Source organism: Tachypleus tridentatus, chromosome 3 (genome assembly GCF_004210375.1).
Source record: "Tachypleus tridentatus isolate NWPU-2018 chromosome 3, ASM421037v1, whole genome shotgun sequence".
NCBI classification, from domain to species: Eukaryota; Metazoa; Arthropoda; class Merostomata; order Xiphosura; family Limulidae; genus Tachypleus; species Tachypleus tridentatus.
Window position 1 is genome coordinate 68,434,518 of NC_134827.1, and position 19,148 is coordinate 68,453,665.

General features: G+C 31.5%; 1 protein-coding gene across 13 annotated transcripts in view; it reads left to right on the forward strand.

Moving 5' to 3' along the window:
* The window catches only part of ssp3 (SCAPER domain-containing protein short spindle 3), a 168,446-nt gene that overhangs the window by 123,356 nt on the left and 25,942 nt on the right, over positions 1 to 19,148 (forward strand). For all 13 annotated transcript variants that reach the window (XR_013026326.1, XM_076494406.1, XM_076494403.1 and 10 more), the window contains 4 exons: positions 4,994 to 5,059; positions 5,685 to 5,924; positions 10,588 to 10,708; positions 14,421 to 14,650. Coding sequence is in view for 12 of the 13 variants with exons in the window: in XM_076494406.1 (XP_076350521.1) it covers positions 4,994 to 5,059; positions 5,685 to 5,924; positions 10,588 to 10,708; positions 14,421 to 14,650 (657 nt within the window). In the remaining variant the exon portion in view is untranslated. The remainder of the gene's footprint in view (positions 1 to 4,993; positions 5,060 to 5,684; positions 5,925 to 10,587; positions 10,709 to 14,420; positions 14,651 to 19,148) is intronic.

Sequence of the window (19,148 nt, forward strand, 5' to 3'; positions counted from 1 at the left end):
CTAACTTATTCTAACTCAGACTGATTACCTCTGTGACAGTCAGGTGTCTGAAAAATCAGTGACTGAAAGGAATGGCATTCTTTGATATCTGAGCTGTTGAAACTGACTAACAAAAACAATCACTGAACTCTTTTAGACATTATTATTTCATAGTTAATACCATTTTGTCCTAGTATAGAGTAGCCAACTGGATGGTGAAGACCAGCTGCCTTCTTATATAGTCTATTATTTCAAAGTTTGGAATGGCTAGTGCAAGCAGCCCTTGAGTAGATTTGCACAAACAAATAATAATCATTCCACTATTGTAACTAATTGATCATAATTGCACCAGTAGAAGGCTTGGGTAATTGAGCCAAAATATTGTGCATTAATTTAAAAAAACTCAAAAAATATGGTTATACTTAATGCAAATACGAGTCCTCACATTAAAAGCCTGAAAAGTTACTTATAAGTTTTTTGTCAATGAGTCAAACTGATAGTGGATGACAGAAACTTTCTTCAAACAAATAATGTGTATCCAACAAAAGTGATTTTTATTTATTCATGCAGTTTTATATGTTAAAATTGTTGTAATATACAAGTTTTGTTATGTGGATATAATTTTAGATTTATGTGAAATCAGATATGATTTATTTATCTATTCAAATTGTGTTTATCAGAAGAAAAGATTGAAAGTGTTTGGAACATTGAAACCATAGCTTTGCTTTAGCAACTGGACAATAGAGGAGGAAACTTGCACATATGAGACTTCATTGCTTGATAGCCTATAATTTCATTTTCCTTAATATTGTGACACTGTGAATTTAAGACACCTTTATTCATATTTTGTCAAACTGAAAATTATGGTGCATCTTAATTTTGCACTGTTTTGACACTTTTGAAAATCTCAAACATCATTTTCCTCAAACAACAAAGATTTTTTAAAAAATCCTGCACTAGCAAACAGATTGAACTATATTTTAAAAAGAATTTAGCTTAGAAAGACTAAGAAAAACATAGAAAATGTCAAATTTGTCAATGTCGGCACTTCTATCTGTGTAGCTGGATGTCACCATCTTCAGTTTTTGTCTGACTTTTCTGTTGCACTGTTTTGTTGTGTTTTTACCCATGAAAAAGCATTTTATGTATGATACCAAATTTAAAATTTACTTTGTGTGCCAAAAAGATTGGGAAATTGCAGCCAGTAAAAAATGTACAGTGAGTGACGTAAATGTATGTCATTGGCATGATGTGAAACTAAGTTGTTGTTTTTTGCAAGAAAAAGTACAAAGTCATTTTCTGTTTTCTGTTTTCATGTTTTTCAGAGAGTTATAAAATAAAGGAGAAAAGTTAAAATGTTAAAAGCAAAAGAATGTTCAAGAAATAGTGTTATTTCTTTCAGTGCTATTTGTGGCTTGTGTGAGAAATTTATGAAAAAAGAAGGTTTATCATTATGGCGAAGCACAGCAATTAGTCAGAAATTGCTGTTAGTTTTTAAAGATGTGGAATATGGAACTCAAGATAGTATTATTTGGGACAACAGTGAATCAAGTGATGAAGGTGCTTCAACTTCAGGATATAACAATGAGTCAGAAGAAACATTGGAGTAACATTCTGATTAAATAAAGAAAGCAGGAAGAAACGTTATTGTAATGAAAATTTTAAATTTCCTGGATATTTTATATATTTATATTTATTTTATTTCATTTTAAATACATTATTAACAATTTTGATTTGTTAATAAACTCTTTTAAATCATATTTACTCCCTACTGATTATCATCAAAGTTTGTTTTTTTTTCCTGAAAATCCCTTTTAAATGTGGGGTGCATCTTAAATTCAGAGTAATGCAGTATATAGGCTGTAATACATTTTCTGATACACCAAACTATACACTGAAATTTCTTTCTCAGATCCCCAATATATAGACTGAAGTTTCTCTTTGACACTCAAAAATATGGATTGAACTTCCAACCCTACAGATATATAGACTGAGTTTCTTTTTCCTTGTCCATCACTTTGAATTACACTACAATTCCTTTTCCAACACTCTTAAATATAGACTGTAATACCTTTTTCAACACTTCAAATTCAAGACTGAAGTTTTTTAAAAGAACCCAAATTATAGACTCAAATTTCTTTCCAAAATTCAAAAATATAGACTAGAATTTTTTTCATTTTTCAACACATCAAAATACAAATAAAGTTCCAGATTATAAACTGAAATTTCATTCCAATACGTCAAAATATAGACTATAGTACCCTTTTTTAGAGACCATACCTGTCTGTTTTCTTGGGTCGTATTATCACTGTTTTTCTCTTTGTCTGTCTTCTGGAGAAACCAATAATCAATGAGACATTGATGCTTTCACTGAACAGTTGCTATCTCCCTTTTTAATCCTGAGGCACTTTAATGGATATAATCCTATTTGGAGTGTTGCTGATATTGATGGGAGGGATTGTTCCATAGAGCATATGCTCTTGAATCACAACCTTTCTTACTTCAGTACTGGTCGTTATATTTATTTTTATACAACTAGTAAGTCTTACTGTTATTGATTTCTCTATCAATTTATCTAGCATTTCACTTTTCTTGGAGAGTTTACAGTGTACACATGGAGAAGTGATAATTTTCCTATAATTTTTAGGGAGACTGGCCATGGTTGTTGCTACCTGACCCATGTGCCACGAACCTTTTCTTTACCTCTGCCACTGGCAACTTTCTTTATAGTACTCTTCAAAATTGTGGACCTTACTACAGCATCTCACCTATGGTTGTCTTCCTTCCTCAGTGGGCTATGCACTGTTATGGAATAGATGGTTTGTCATTGTTCCTTTTGGCCTTCATGTCCAGGCACAGCTGGCTGAATTAGGTCAGTCCTTGAATGGCATTGCTGTATCCATTGGTCAGCCCATCCCACCATGGCTTATCACCATCCACACCTGTGACTTTTCTTTGAGTCATCTGAGAAAGGCAGAAACTTCCAAGTGGAAGTACTATGTTCTATTTCCCAAACATTTTCAGAACCATTCTTCAATTCCCATTTACACAAATAGTTCAAAATCAGGTGACTCTGTGGGCTTTACCATGGTTTGTTGTGGTTTGGTGATTGCACATGGGATCCTCTCTATAGTTTCTGTGTTCACTGCTGAGTTGTATGCTGTTTCTTTTGCCCTGGATCATGTCCACTCTGGTGCTATCACTACCATGCCTGTCCCATATATGGACTATGGTCCTGTATTCATGCTTAGCTCTGCAACAGTTGACTTGAAATGAGCAATGTGATAACAAGCTTTTCTAGATCAAACGTTCTATTACTCTTTGCCGTCTTGTTTTTGTAAGGATCAGGAGGAGGAAGTTGTCTTGGGTGGGATAGGCATTGGTCACAGTTTTTAACTTGTTTTCTTTTATCTTGGACTGATGCACCAACGTGTGGCCTTTGTGACACTTTAGTGACAGTAGTTCACATTTTACTGTCATGCTGTCATAATGACTCTAAACACTGACACAATTTTAGATGTTTTTTGTATGAGTTTACCTCTGATTCAGGAATGTGTCATTGGCCATGATGATACTGTCCACCATACTTGTTTTTTTTTTAATTGTTAAGAGCCCTTGGTATTTTTAATTCTATTTAAGTTTTTTACCTGCTTTTTAAAGTTTCTTTAGATTTATCTTGATTCATTTTTATGTTTAATAATGTTTTTACTTTTAAGGTTTTTTTTTATAATTTGTTTGATGCATATAGCTCAATTGCTTTGCGTAAATATACGCCAAACAATAAATGAATCACCACAATACTACAAAGTCTCCCATTGGCTCAGCACAAAGTTTGTTGGACACAGCACAGATAGCCCATTATGTATATTTGTGTTTAACAACAAACGAAATAAATTGTAGACTAAAGTTTCTTTTCCATCATCCCCAAATTATAGACTAAACTTCTTTTTCAACACTTCAAATTCTAGACTGAAGTTTGTTTTCCTTTTGAAATATTCAAATTCTAATCTCTTGCACAATATTTATGTTTGGAAATAAACATGTATCTAACTGAAGAACATGTAATAAGTAACTGATGATGTCTGCATCAAGATTCAGCGATTAAATAGAATAAAACACTTTAAACTTTTTAATTCTAAAGTCTACGTATTTCTTTGAATAATTCTTACCATGTTTTTAAGCAAAATTCTTAAAAAAGGAATACTTGTGTATTACAAGTGATAATAGACCATTGGTCTGGAAGAATCAATCTGTGTAAGAACATTGGCCAGGTCATAAAGAATGGATTTTTAACCACACAGTTATTCAACAGGTATTTGCTTTACAAAACCATGCATATATTTTATTACCACATGAAACACAAAATTTATGTATTTGCTTTATGTTAGGAAATCACACGAGATATGAAATAGAATTGTGAGCATTTTCAGGATGTAGGTTTTCCTTATTCAAAAATCTGCTCTGTTTGTACTAAACAGTATTGTGCTAGGGCTGTAAATTATTTGATTATAATTATATGCTTAATTTTCCAATTATCAAATACATTGTTGATGTTGCTTGACAGTTTCTTCACTTTTGTTTTAGGAACAAAACATTATTTTAGATGCTATATAATTTAACATAACTCACAGTTGTTTCCAAAGGTGAAGCCCCCCAGTGGCTCAGTGGAATGTCTGCAGACTTACAGTGCTAAAAACTGGGTTTCAATACCCATGGTTGGCAGAGCACAAATACCCCATTGTGTAGCTTTGTGCTTAATTCAAAACAAACCCAACCCAAAGTGAATTTTCATATTTGAAGAATGTAAGTCATGATTTAGCATAAAAATCTATATCAATAATAAGAAATCAAAAATACAAATATGAATAAAAAGATCTGTTAATGCATTGTTTTGATATTAAACTAATTTTATTCATTTCACTTGTTATACCAAAATGTTACTGAACATTTATTATAGTATTATAATGCTTTTTTTTGTAAGATTTCAAATAAGTATTGATATTGTATTCTATAGGGGAACAGAGTATGAAGATTCATGGGTTGAAACTGTTGGCTTGATGGAATCAGAAAACAAAACAAAGTGAGAACATTTATAGAAATATAACATTAATTACCTTTGAAAAAATACCATAAAGCTAATTAAAAGTAAATATCTATAATAATTGGTTTTATTCTTTCACTTGATTCTGTATACATGCTTTGCACAACTTCTACCATATCACCTTGTATTAATATTGGAAAAATATTTACTATTGATGTGTTTCAGTCATTGTTTACTTCCCTGAGTAGCTGTAAAGTTATAAAATAATATTAAGCATTTTTGTAGAATGGTATAACTGGATATCTGACATGTTATTGTAGAATCACTGGAACCATTATCCTTATTTTGTAATAAACTGCACATTTTGTAAAGAACTCTTTTGATTAATTTCTTAAGGATTTTATGTCATAGCTGTGTAAATATTTTACTTCAAGTATATCTTTTTGTCTGCTGCAAATCACTGTCCAGTACGTCATTTGTTCAGTACCACAACTTTTCACCTGGGCTGGATTATAATGATACGTAAAAGTATCTAAAATGCTATTTATATGCATTAAGAAATATATATAATATTATAGTATCAAATGCCTAGATCTAATAAAGAAATGGAATTATTTGATTTCTTGAGTATCTGACAGTTTTCATACAAATTTGATTGGAACAGGATACACAAGAATTTAAAAGAAATAGCTAAGTGCTTATCTAGTCAAAGTTCAGGACCACTGGAAAGTAGCTTGGTCAGTAGCCTGGACAGAGCTTTAGGAGAGCTGCAAAGGATATTTTCGAGGGGCAGGATCGATGATTTAGAAGTTTTTAATGGATTACAAGGCATATCTACTCTAATGAAAATTGTTGGAGCTGTATTGGAAACTGCTCCAAAAGTTGGACTTGTAATACCCAGTAGGTTAGTAGAAATTACTCATTTGTTTTAATATTTATTTATGTAGCTGGTTTATATAACACTCAAAAACATACTCAACATTTGTAATTTCTTAGGTTCAGTAATTCATTAGAAATTAATATGTACAACATTTTATCACTTAACTCTATTTTCAAAGGCCATATTTAGTCCATTGGACTGACCCTGTATTGTTGAAATATTTACTATAACTCCAGATTTATGTAGTGTATCTTTTTGAACTTTGGAAAACTTTTACTAAGCATTACAAATATGTTGTACATAAAAGCATTAAAATTTTTAATAAAGTATTTTTACCAGTTTTTTCTCTAAATTTATGTTAGCCATTTTGACTTAGACTCTGGCTAATCTCAGTGCAAGATGGTTTTAATTTTAAGACCGACCTTGTAACCACCATAAAAACTGTGAAGTAACTTTAAATTGGAAAAGAAAATTAAAATGATTTATTCTAAAAAGTTTCAAGTTGTAACTGTTTACATCTATTTTTATTTGTTTCACTGCTCTTTGAACTGTGTTTGACTACTCCAAATAGCAGTTAATCATCTGGCTGAAGTGCAAAAAGTTTAGGGTACACAAGATTTTAGGTTACATCATGCAACATCTGTGTATCTCTGTCATGCATTCTTCAAGGCATAAATTCGTTTCTTTTTTATTTAAGTTGTTTTATCTAAGTCTGAAATATTTGTATTGTGTTAAAAAAAAAATATGGATGTAATAAATTTGTTTATTTTTTATTTAAGTTGTTTTATCTAAGTATGAAATATTTGTATTGTGTAAAAATATGAATGTAATAAATTTAGCACTTATTCCAGGTCCTTTCAGATAATTTTTGGCAGTTTACGTGATTCTGATCTGCAACTGATATTTTGCTTTGTTTACATTGTACTCAACAACACCAAAGATATAATTATTTTAACAATTTTGTAATAATCTTCCTATATTTTTAATTATCCTTAACTTATGTATATATATAATTTGTCGTTGAAAGAAAATATTATATTTAAGTTATCAATTATGATCTTTAGAATCTACTTAAAAATCAAGTTTTACTTGAACATTAACTCAGTTTTGTAAAAATAGAAAACTAAAGAATGTACAAAAAAGGTGAGATTTGTATTTATTTGTGTTCATCATCAACAACCTCTTAACATGTGAGATTGTTTCCATATTCTGTGCACCCCATAGAATTTCTTGCACAACTACAATTGCCATTCTAAGCATTCTGAAATGTCAAACATAATATATCATCAAGCATTATAGGAAGTGAATTCAAGTCATTCAGGTTAGCATGAGAAGGTGTATTTATGGGTATAGAAAGTGGTATCAAGTTGTTCAGGTTAGTGTGAGAATGTCTTTTGTTTCTTTGGAGAAATGAAATATCAAAAATGCTTTTCTGAATCCTAGCTTACCTAATTTAATGTTCTCAAAAACAATGACTTCAGGTGCAACCAAATGTTATTGTCATGTTCTTTTCCCAAGCTTATGAAACTGGGTACTGGATTGCAACATCAAAACATAAAAACCAGTATATGGAGGGTTGGCTGTTCCCTTAACACCCTAAACAGAGGTTTTCTCCATTAGAAACAGATTCAGGATTTTCAATAGTAATGTCAGGTCAGTACTGCTATGTGGTTCTGGAGCATGGAGAGTAAACACCACTGTATTCAGTGAACTCTAGACTTTCATTAAGTTGCCAGAAAAATAAATATCATGGTCTACAGTAGAGAACCAATCATCACACAAATTACAAAAAATGAAAACAGGGTTGGATTAGACATAACCCTCGAAAATCACCAGACAAACTGCCAAATGGAATCTACAGTGCATAAGAAAAGTGATCAATCTGAAACAGACTTGGAAAAGATCAATAGGTGAATATGGTGCAAATAATCTGCAGTTCAGTGAAGAATGCAACTCAGAAGTGTGTCCGGTGGTGAAGAATTGTTGAACCCTCGTGTGGTGTCCAAAGATTCTAGGCTTAAGTGAAGCCAATGTCAAGGCATGCTTAATAAAAAGAAGCTGAGAATAGTAGGTCATGGTAAATGTCATAGAAAAGAACCAGCCTTTGGGCAGCTTTTAGTTCTATCTTTACTATCTCTACCTGTATGTTTAATTTATGGGAAGCAATGAATCAACAACAACATTGTATCTAAATTTGATAGCCATTGCTTGTTAACTATTAACAGTGTCATTCTAATTAATGTGAAACAGTAACACTAAGATAAGCAATATGCAGCTTAACATAATATATGAAATTGAAGGAAAAAATAAATAGTTACCACTGTTAAAAATGTTTGTCAATTCATACATAACATCTTAGCTGGTGAATCATGATATGTCAGTTGCTAATAGATGTCATTTGACATTCTTTACCAACTAACAGATTTAACTTCACTGTTTTGTACATCATATGTGATATTACACTCTATACCGACCATAGTTTGTGACTTACCATCTTTTGCATTATATATCATAAGGCTTTGATACCTTACAAGTGACTAGAGTAAATATTGTTTCAGTTAAGTTTATATATTGTAACTGAATTAGTCTTACCTCCTCTGCTATCAGTTAAAAGCTTTGTTGCAGTAGTATTCAACAGCTGAAATGTTGTTGCAGTTCTGTAACCTACAATGCATTCTGGAATAGTATTTAATATTTTCAATCATTGAAATATGCCATAAACATTTCTTCTCTAATGTGCATTGTATTTACTATTTTCTGTTAGTCACAGAAAAATTACTAATTGCCATAATTTATAACTCTTTGAGCACAAGGAGCATGTTTCCTTAAGTGACTCCTCTAATTCAGATCTGGTATTTGTATAATTTAAGTTGTTAGATGTCTAGTTTCAAAGGTAGTAAATATCTAGCATGTCATTGTCTGAACTGGATAATGCATATTGTTATAGCACGGGTTAGCATTAACAATTGTAAGAACAACATAGCAATATGGATGTAAAGAAAAAGTGCATGAGATTAACTTCAAGTTATGTTATAAATAAGACTAGCCTATGAAATGTGTTTGTCTGCCAGGAACTACGTGTGGAAAAGTAAGAATTTGAACTTGTACAATTTCCATAAACTAATAAAATTTAGTGGCATAAATAAGAAAAGGAAAAACTGGATAATTTCTAAATATTTAAGTTAAATATCTTGATCTAACTTGTTATATTCTTTCTGCAGAGTTTAATATCTGAGTTACTTTTTGTCTTCATTAAATTCTCAGTATCTGTATTTGCACACACTCAGAAGATGCTTTGTTAAGCTTGTAATAATAACCTTTGATTTTGTAAATTCTTTAGTTCTGTTAAAAAAATAAATAATTTCTTAATTTTTACTCATGATGTCTGTCTTCAAACACAGTAGGATAGTTTATCCTGTGGTCCAAATATCTATAGCATCTTAAGGTACTCTTGTAATAAGATTTTGACATTATTTCTTTAGAATAAATGTGTATTTATAATGCTTTTCACAAGTAAAAGACAACGAGGAACAAAGTAATGTGGGGCAGTGCTCTAGATGAAATGTACATCTTCATAAATACACATTATTACCTAAAACATGCATTATAAAAAATATTACATGCATATGCTAATCACTGTTAATTATATAATTTATATATATATATGTATGTGTGTGTGTGTGTGTGTATTTGCCAGATAAAAAAACAACAATAAATGTCTGTATCATTAATAAAACAGATAAAAAACACAGATTAGTTTCACTGGAAACTGACAGATGAGTTATATAACAGTTGGTAGGATTTGATGTGAAGTCCTTTTCATTGGATCATATAAATTATTTACACTCTATGCTGTATTATGGAGGCCTATCAAATCTGTTTGGTTTAGTTTTCCAAGAAGTATTAACCCTTAAACAGCAGGAATGTTGTAAGTAGCAGCATCAGTCAATGATGGCTGCTGTTTAAGGGTTGAAGAGTTGTGATTCAATAAAATTTCTATTTCCTGCAGAGGTAGTGAAAAATCGAATAATAGATCGGGCCTATAGATCATTTAATGACTATTTCTTCTCTTTACAGAAAGTACAAGTTCTAACAAGGATAGGAAAAATTCACAAAAGAGTTATGCATTGGTTATCAGCAACTTTTCTTATTGTCAAAATGAAAATTACTGCAGACTAATTTTATTGTTTATTATCAATCAAGCACTTACTGTTATTACATTTATACTCTAGTTGTCTTAGGAGGTTCTTATAACCCAGAAATAAGACCAAGTGCCTAGTGCCATAATAGTGTCAAATTGTCAGGTGTTGAAATACATTAAAAATACAAAGTCACTCATATACAAAAATATAAAAGTTTTTGGAAATGAACTTTCATTTTCAGCATTACAGTCTTTTTGAAGAGTAAAATACTCTGTGGCAGAAGCTTACGTGAAGCACTAGTGTGATATCTATAAATCTAGAAACCCATCTATTCAAAACAATCTTTTACTTTTGGCTAAAATTAAAGTTTAACGGATCTAAATTTTCCTCTTGTTAATAAATATTTACAGATATTATTCTAGAAAACTGTTTTATATTCTGTGAAACTTGCTATAAAAGTGATTTACTCGTGACAAATTTGAAGGTAACCTGAGAAAGTGTATTCGGTTTTATGTTTTATTCACCATAAGGACTTATTTTTTTAGGGTTTTGGAGAAGGCATGTGTGGTGCTTAGTACTGCTTGTGGAATCCAGAAAAACTGTTATTACATGGTCTTCAGTAATAAACTTGGGGTTCTCCTTGACTACTTATCACTTCGGTTGAATGTAAGAAATATTTTTTTTATTCACTGTTCTTGTTTGTAATTATAATTCTCCTTTGTCATAGAAATTAGTTTTGTAACAATACCAGAAAGTTACTGAAAACAAGTTAAAAGTTTAAATGAATAATACAGTAATTAATTTCAAAAATTTTCAAACTTAGTTGACTGTATATCCCGTGGTACACTGCTGTGTCCAGCTAATTAATCCTAGGGTACACTGTTTTGTATGGGTTGTGTGGCTCATTAATACTGTGGTACACTGCTGTGTCTAGCTAATTAATCCTAGGGTACACTGTTTTGTATGGGTTGTGTGGCTCGTTAATACTGTGGTACACTGCTGTGTGTGGCTCATTAATGCTGTGGTACATTGCTGTGTGTGGCTGTTAGGACAAGAGAATATTTTGTCATTCTTTCCATTTTCTGTGGTTAAATCGTCCTTGCCATTACAAAGTGTTAATTTTAACACTATGATAATACTTCATTGATCCCTGTTGACAACTGAAAGAACCAGGGTGAAAATACTTATAATTTTTTTAGAATTGCCATATATTTGTTAAGGCTTGGGTACAATGTTGTGTATAGTCTATTAATGCTGTGGTACGTTGCTGTGTGTGGCTGTTAGAACAAGAGAATATTTTGTCATTCTTTCCATTTTCTGTGGTTAAATCGTCCTTGCCATTACAAAGTGTTAATTTTAACACTATGATAATACTTCATTGATCCCTGTTGACAACTGAAAGAACCAGGGTGAAAATACTTATAATTTTTTTAGAATTGCCATATATTTGTTAAGGCTTGGGTACAATGTTGTGTATAGTCTATTAATGCTGTGGTACGTTGCTGTGTGTGGCTGTTAGAACAAGAGAATATTTTGTCATTTTTTCCATTTTCTGTGGTTAAATCGTCCTTGCCATTACAAAGTGTTAATTTTAACACTATAATAATACTTCATTGATCCCTGTTGACAACTGAAAGAACCAGGGTGAAAATACTTATAATTTTTTTAGAATTGCCATATATTTGTTAAGGCTTGGGTACAATGTTGTGTATAGTCTATTGATGCTGTGGTACGCTGCTGTGTGTGGCTCGTTAACGCTGTGACACGCTTCTGAGTGCATCCAACAAGAGGTCTCAGTAGTGAGTTGCATGGCCGTCATTGCAAATAACTTCAAAGAATTGCTTTGGCATGGTCGATATAAGTGTTTGCATGACGCTGGCTAGAATGTTATTCCAAATGGTGAAGATGGCTTTATGAAGATCATGCAGTGTTTGGAATTGACATCCATTTCTATAGACTTCCCTTGCCATCCACCCCCACTCTCCAACATGCCAATGTAGCTCGCTGCTGTTTGATGCTCCTGTATAACCTGAAGCTCCATTGTTCCATGAAAGGAGAAAGCACCCCAGATCATGATAGAACCTCCTCCACTGTGTCATGTAGAAAATGTCTCCAGTGGGATATCCTTATTGTGCGAGTAACATTGCCAGGTTAAATTTTTTTTCTCATCAGAGAACAAAGCCTTCTTCCACTTTTCTACGTCCCATGTTTGGTGCTTTTCAGCAGAGTTTAACCAACAGAGTTTCGTGGTGTGGAAGGAGGCATGGCCTTTGAAGACGTTTACAGTTTTTAAAACCTTTCTCTTGTAGATGTTACCTTATTGTTCTTAAGCTTCATTCTTTATCTGTAAGGGCCATGATCTGGTTCAAAGATCGGCTGGTGTCTTGCCGGACAACCTGTCAAATCCTCCTGCTCAACACCCCTGAAATTTTTTTGGGCCGACCACTTGAAAATCTCGTTCTGTATTCCTCAGGGTCTTTTAAGACATTTGCAATAGTAGTTTTACTACGCCCAATCTCACCAACGATGGCACGTTGAGAGAGATTTTGCTTTTGCAGCTTGACAATTCTACCACATTCAAACTCTGTCAACTTTTTAACCTTTGCCATGTTTTTACTGAATGTAACACAGGAGATGTCAGTTGGGAGATGTTAACGTTAATGCATGAACACAAATGGCTAAATTTCGTTACATGTTTACCGATTAATGCTTCATTTCAGTGTGGTCTTAAACTTTTGACCAGCTAGTATTTAAGCTAATTTCATAGTGTTTACATTTTCTGTATTAAATGCTAAAAAAATTTTTTTTATTTTATTTTCTCTTTTCTTATTTTCATCTTTCAAAGTTCTACTCAAATAAGTGATTGAGTCTAACAACGCAAAATGCATATTCTTTTTATGTTCATTGGCCTTACGATTTTGGCCAGCAGTGTATTTCAGAATGTTGTGATTGTATCAACATACATTTCTTTAACCTGTTGACTGCCAAGTATTTCAGATGCTACAATACAACTCTAATGCTTCTTCATTTTGTAACTTTTTTCGTCACCCCATTTTGGATCAAAAGTAAAACAATTTGTAAGTAGATCAAATGCATGTATGGTGCTGACATTTAGTGTTATGTCACTTGTACTAACTCATTTTGAGGTACTAGGAACCAATTGTTTATTCATTGGGATCCTTCTGCTTCTTGTGACTTATCTTCAGTTACTCTCTCTCAAGGTTGCTTTGTAAATTTATTCACATGGTCTATAACAGATTATCATTATAGAAGAAGAATCACTTGCATGTCACTTTTCACCAAAATCAGTTGGGGAATGCATGGCCATTCTTTTTGGTCAATGTTAGTTCAGTATATTGGTCATGGAAGGTGGTCCACTATCACCTTGCACTTCCAAATGTGAAGTGATCCCATTCTTGGTTGAGCGTAGGTTCTACTTCCTCTCCCTAATTCCAGGGGCAAGTGAAATATTCCTTGTCCACTTGGTTAGGAATGAGGGTGAATGTTCATAGTATCAGACTGAATAAAAAGTTCTGATTTTTTTTTTATTGAGTACAGTGTACGTGATCCTATTATTCCAAGCCTATAGCTTACATTATTGTAACAAACAAGATACTTTCACAGTAATTAAATAAATAACTGAATAATTTATATTTTATTTTGCTGCAAAGTACAAATACTCAGTAAGAATGTAGTATGTTTATAAAGTATAGTTTTATCACATTACAAAATGTATAGAAGACTTTTAAAAAACATTATATAAAAATTGTTTAAAACTAGTTATTTTCTTTCGTGAAATTTGTATAAAAAGTTTATCATTTATGTGAGAGGTTTATTATAAAACCCAACGAACAGTGAGAATACTATATTCAGAAAAACAGTTACTGTATTTTTGGCTCTCAGTTCTGCATTACAGTTTTAATTATGCAAGGAAATAACTTAATAACATATAGTTTGTTGTCTTAAACTCTGATTTTGGAACCCCAGTTGCAAAGTTTTACATTCTCCATTCCCCGTTACTTCTTGTTAAGTGTTGGTCAGTTTACCAACTGAGTTTGTATATCAGTTAGTGCAGGTGAGGGCCACATTTTGAGTAATTTTCTTTTATTGCATGTTACAACTTTCAGTGAAAAGAACTGACCAATAAAGTTTAGTGAAATCACTTGTGTAAAATACGTAGGGACCCCATTAGTAATTAGTGAAATTAATTGCAATATTGACTCTATTTTTTACATTTTTGTGTTGTTAGGGGTCTTTATCCATTAGATCATACACATACAACAATTTGTTGAACAAATAGTTTAGTAAACTTTGTTTAAAAACTGATGGGGCTACTAGCAAAATAATCCTAAGGAATATATTTTGTTTATTTTTCCAGGGTTTATTTCAAGGTGACACTAGTCAGCTGATGATGAATTCTCTTGGGTCAGTAATGGCTTGCCTTCCAGTTAATAAATTAGCTGGGATGCTGATGCATTTGCTGGCTATGGCATTCAAAGGTTTGGGTCATCCTTCAAGAATTGAACATCATCATTGTAAAAGCTCATTTGACCTTCACAATTTAAAGAACGAAGAAGAAACCCAGCAGTGGGTTCTGGATGTTGTAAGGTATAGTTGCTAAAAAGAACAATTTAAGTACTAGTGAACTTATTGTTTAAAGTTTCACATTTTGTAGAACTAAGAAATGATCCACAGAATTGTTGTTTTTTTGTTTGTTTTTGCTTTTGATTAATCTGTTCTGTATTAATTTTAGTTTCAAAACTGTCTTTGTTGTTTTATAAATGGTTGCACTTGATAAAGAAAGTTGCCTGTTTGTTTGATGCAGAGACATTTGTGTTTGTTAATTGGCCTGCCTAAAGAAGCAAATGTTCAGTTGCACTTGAGTCAGTCATAATTGAGTCACAAGTCGTTGTTAGGGAAAATGACAACAATTTCTTAGTTCAATGACATGTATATAATTAGTGGATTCTTCTTGTATAACATGTTTAATGTGTTATAAAGTATAAATTGAATTAAATATTTTGCGATGGAAATATACAATTTGCTTTATTTCAAACTGTGAGAATAAATGGCTAATAAATCTCTATTAGTATACTTAAACTATAGACTGAGGTGCTTCAGAGGAAACGGTAGTCAATTTCTTTTCACACGACAATGCATATGAATCAAATGCTTATCATTTCTGTAACTTCCTTTTTAGTAATTGTTATTTCAGTTTTGTATGAGTAACTTTTCAACAATGTAAAATGAAAGAAACTGAAGATGTGATCCTAGAAGAAGAATACAACATGCTGCACCAGAAAGGTTGTTGACTGTTTGAACTAATTGTTATTGCCAGAGTATATTTGTTTAAAATTTCTGGTTATTCCATTTCACTTGAAACACTACTTGCAGAAATTCTAATTAGATGACTTTCCAAATCACTAAAATGTCTTTGACTGTGAACATACAACTTTCTTTTTTTTAAAACTATTAATATTAATAATAATACCTTAGACATGTTTGCTTCTATAACTTCAGAAGTTGATTTTATTATGTTTACTGTTTACAAATGCTAATAATTTTTTATAACATATTTATGAAAGGAAAATTACAAACTCGAATCGTTGTTATGTGCTTCTTAAAATATTGTGTGTTGTTAAAGTTAATTCTATAGTTTTGAGTTGTTCTTACTGTTGTTCTTACTCAGTTTAAAACTAGTAAAATTGTAATTAAAGATAGAAAAATATTTTTGACATTTTTTCTTTTCATTTTGTTAAGATGAATTTCTACAACTTCTCTCATGTGGACTCTTGATTGGATAATTTTTAATGCCATCCTTTAGGATATTATATGGTGTCATTACTCTATTATGTAAGCTATCTGTAGATGTCTTCTACATAATCTTCATAATTCACTTTGTAGTTTTGGTGTCAAAACTCCTTTTAAAAGTTACTTGAATCTAATCAAAAACTCCTTATATGTTAAAAAAAAAAGGTATGACCCAAAAAGTATTTAACATGCAAATTAAAGGAATGAAATAAAAATTGGCAGTCAAACTGGTAGCTGTGCTGATAGCATTGATATGAACTTTACAGCAAATATTTATTCATTAGTCTGACAGATTACATTTTTTTGTTCAACTTGGGGCATAATGGTGGATGGATAAAATAAAAGATCTAATTGTAATTTTTAAAGATCTAACAGTGTATCAAACTTTAAAATGTCCATGAAAGGTAAGTATGTTTTTTATATCAAATAAAATTTCTGGACATTCAGTGCAAAATAAAGGAACAAATTTAACCAAAATTGCATATTTTTATTTATCTTATTTGCTAATGGACTGCCTTGAAACTTGGTATGTGAAGTCAGGGTCCAGTAGAACACATTCACTGAAAATATGTGATAATTTTGACTACCATAGTCAGAGGTACAGAAAGTGGAAAATTATTAAAATATCATTGCTGTTAATAACAAAATTTGTCCTGCAGATTGTTTTGGCCACATGATATATTAAAACATCTCTTGATATTTACCATCAGATCATGCAACTTGATAATTTTTGCTAGTAGCTTTACAAATTGTGAACTTCATTTCACAAGGGTAATTTTTCAAATCTGCTCTGTTTCCTACGTGTAAACAATCTTCAAGGATTTGTAGATACTCTGTGAATGTTTAATTACTTTTATTTGATGAAACTTTCTTTTGGCATGTCTTCTCAGATAATTTTATGTTGTCTTTTAAAGTAGTGTGGAGCTCTTGTGGTTGCCAGAGATTAATTTTCAAAATTTCTGTTCACCAGATATGATCTAAGACCTAAAGTTTGGCTTGCAACTAACTTTCAGCTTACTTGTACTGTTTCTCTTGTATTGAATATTTGTTGTTGAGAAGAAGATAGCTTGATCTTTCTTTCATTAACCTCTTAATGAGCAGTGAAGATTGGGAAAATTAGGAAAATATGAAACATTTTGTAAGTGATTGATTTATTTTATATTTTATTAATGAAAATCCAATCCAAAGTACTTCCAATAGATTCCTGGGAATATAAATATATGTGTACTAAGTAGACCCTTATAGTAAGCTAGGATTTAACCTTCTCTTCCCAATAGTAGTTTGATAATCATTAGGGGGCATCAGTGAGTATCTTGTATTTTTTTAAAGTTTGAAGTACTTCTGTTTGTGATTAGAAATAAAAGAAAAATTATGTGGCATTCTGTTCTGTTTAAGAAAATATGATTTGGAGTTACAAATTTACCCAAGTAGTGAGTCATAAGGGTCTTAAGAAAACGATATGGATAATTTTGTTGTATACTTCAACTCAGTAATATAATCCTTACAAGAAACCAGAATATTTAATAGACATTAGATAAGTTATGAAGGAAGAATAAAATAGTTTTATACTTTATTGGGACTACAATTATACCAGCTTACAAGCAGCTGTTTCACTGGAAGTGATGAAAGAACGATAATATTGTATTTCTTGAAACTTTCTTTATTAAAGAGCATGCAGAGACATCATGCAATATATGATATGTAGTCTTATCACATTTTCCATATCTCTTCAGGGTATTTTTGACACTTTTTCATAATCTGGAAATGGTATTCCCTTATAGCGTCACTTTGTCAATGGTGAATACTAAAAGAAACCATATTACTATAAAACAAGGGCTGCCTTATATTTGGGACTAGAGCAGTAATGATGACCACAAGGAAGTAAAGTATTGTCTTCTTGTAGTGAATGATCCAGTGTTTCTGTGATATACAAATATTTCATAATTCACATCATGATGATCATTAAACTTGACTTGTATACACAACAAGTTAACAAAATAAGCATTTTATTTAAGAAATAGCACTGCATGAGATGTATCAAGTCTTAGAATTAAAGAAACAGAAAAGATTTTTACAGCTTTTTCCTTCAATTTCATTTAGCTAGGAACTTCAACAGTTTTACTTCAAAAGTAAAACATAGTGCCATGTGATATTGAAAGTATCCTCTGAACTAAGTGAAAAAAACTTTCTTTTTTTATCAGTTAGTTATGCTAAGCTAATTTTGCTGCTGCTTTACAAAGTTATACACATGCTTTCTTTAAATTGGAAGAGTTGTCAGTGGTAGTCTTTCCAGTCCTGTGCTTAGCATCTTTGTTTTTAGGAGTGTCTAGTCTTTCACATACTGTTTGTGTTACATGTCAGAGTTCATCTGAAAGGAATTACAGGTAAGTTTATAGAAACAGCCTCAGAATATCTCAAAAATACCATGAGATTAACCTAATTGTAAACAGAATTCAAGAAAACCTGTTTTGCAAGATGTTCAAACATAAGCTGTTGTGCGAGTGTAGACTGTATCCTAGCTACAGATAAGATGTTTCAGCTCACTTAATCCCATTCCAAATATAAAAAAAAAAGATTTCAAAATCAGGTTTAGTTAATGGAAGACCAAAACTACGAATTACTTTAAGGGATTTCATCGACTACCTAAACTATCTTGAAGTTGTCAAATCTGCTGCAGATTATTCTGTCTGCCACAGACAGATGTACTCACATCTTCTTCATTCATTTTTATTTGACTTGGACCTCCTTTTCCAATGTAACTTTATATTTATGATAATTATAATTCAATAGAATAAAGAATTGCATAGAATGGATCAACTTACTGTATTAGGAACTCTTCACTTTATATTAATCATACAAGATCATTCAGTTTATACGGGAAAAAAACTGATAGTCAGTTGATCAAGTTAAAATTTTATCATCAGAAAAGTAATTTAGTTTTAAAATGAGGTTTTTAATAACAATATAAACCAATGTAACATTTAAAACAGTAAAAGACTGAATTATTTTAAACTGAGCAAACTTAGTAGGAAGATAATAGTTGTGGACTATTGGTAGAAAGGTGTTCTGTAAGCTTTTCATTATTTTTTAGTTTTCTTCACTGGCTGAAGTGTTGAAACTATTTGTAACAAAGATTGCAAACAATTTCAGTTAAATGTTTTTTCTTTGAGCTGACATTTTTTTTAGATTACACCTTTTTTAAGGGTTTATGAATGTGACAGGTTACAAAACTAGTTGTATGTTATAGTAACTAAAAAGAATATAAAACTACAACAATATGAAAGAATAGTGTACT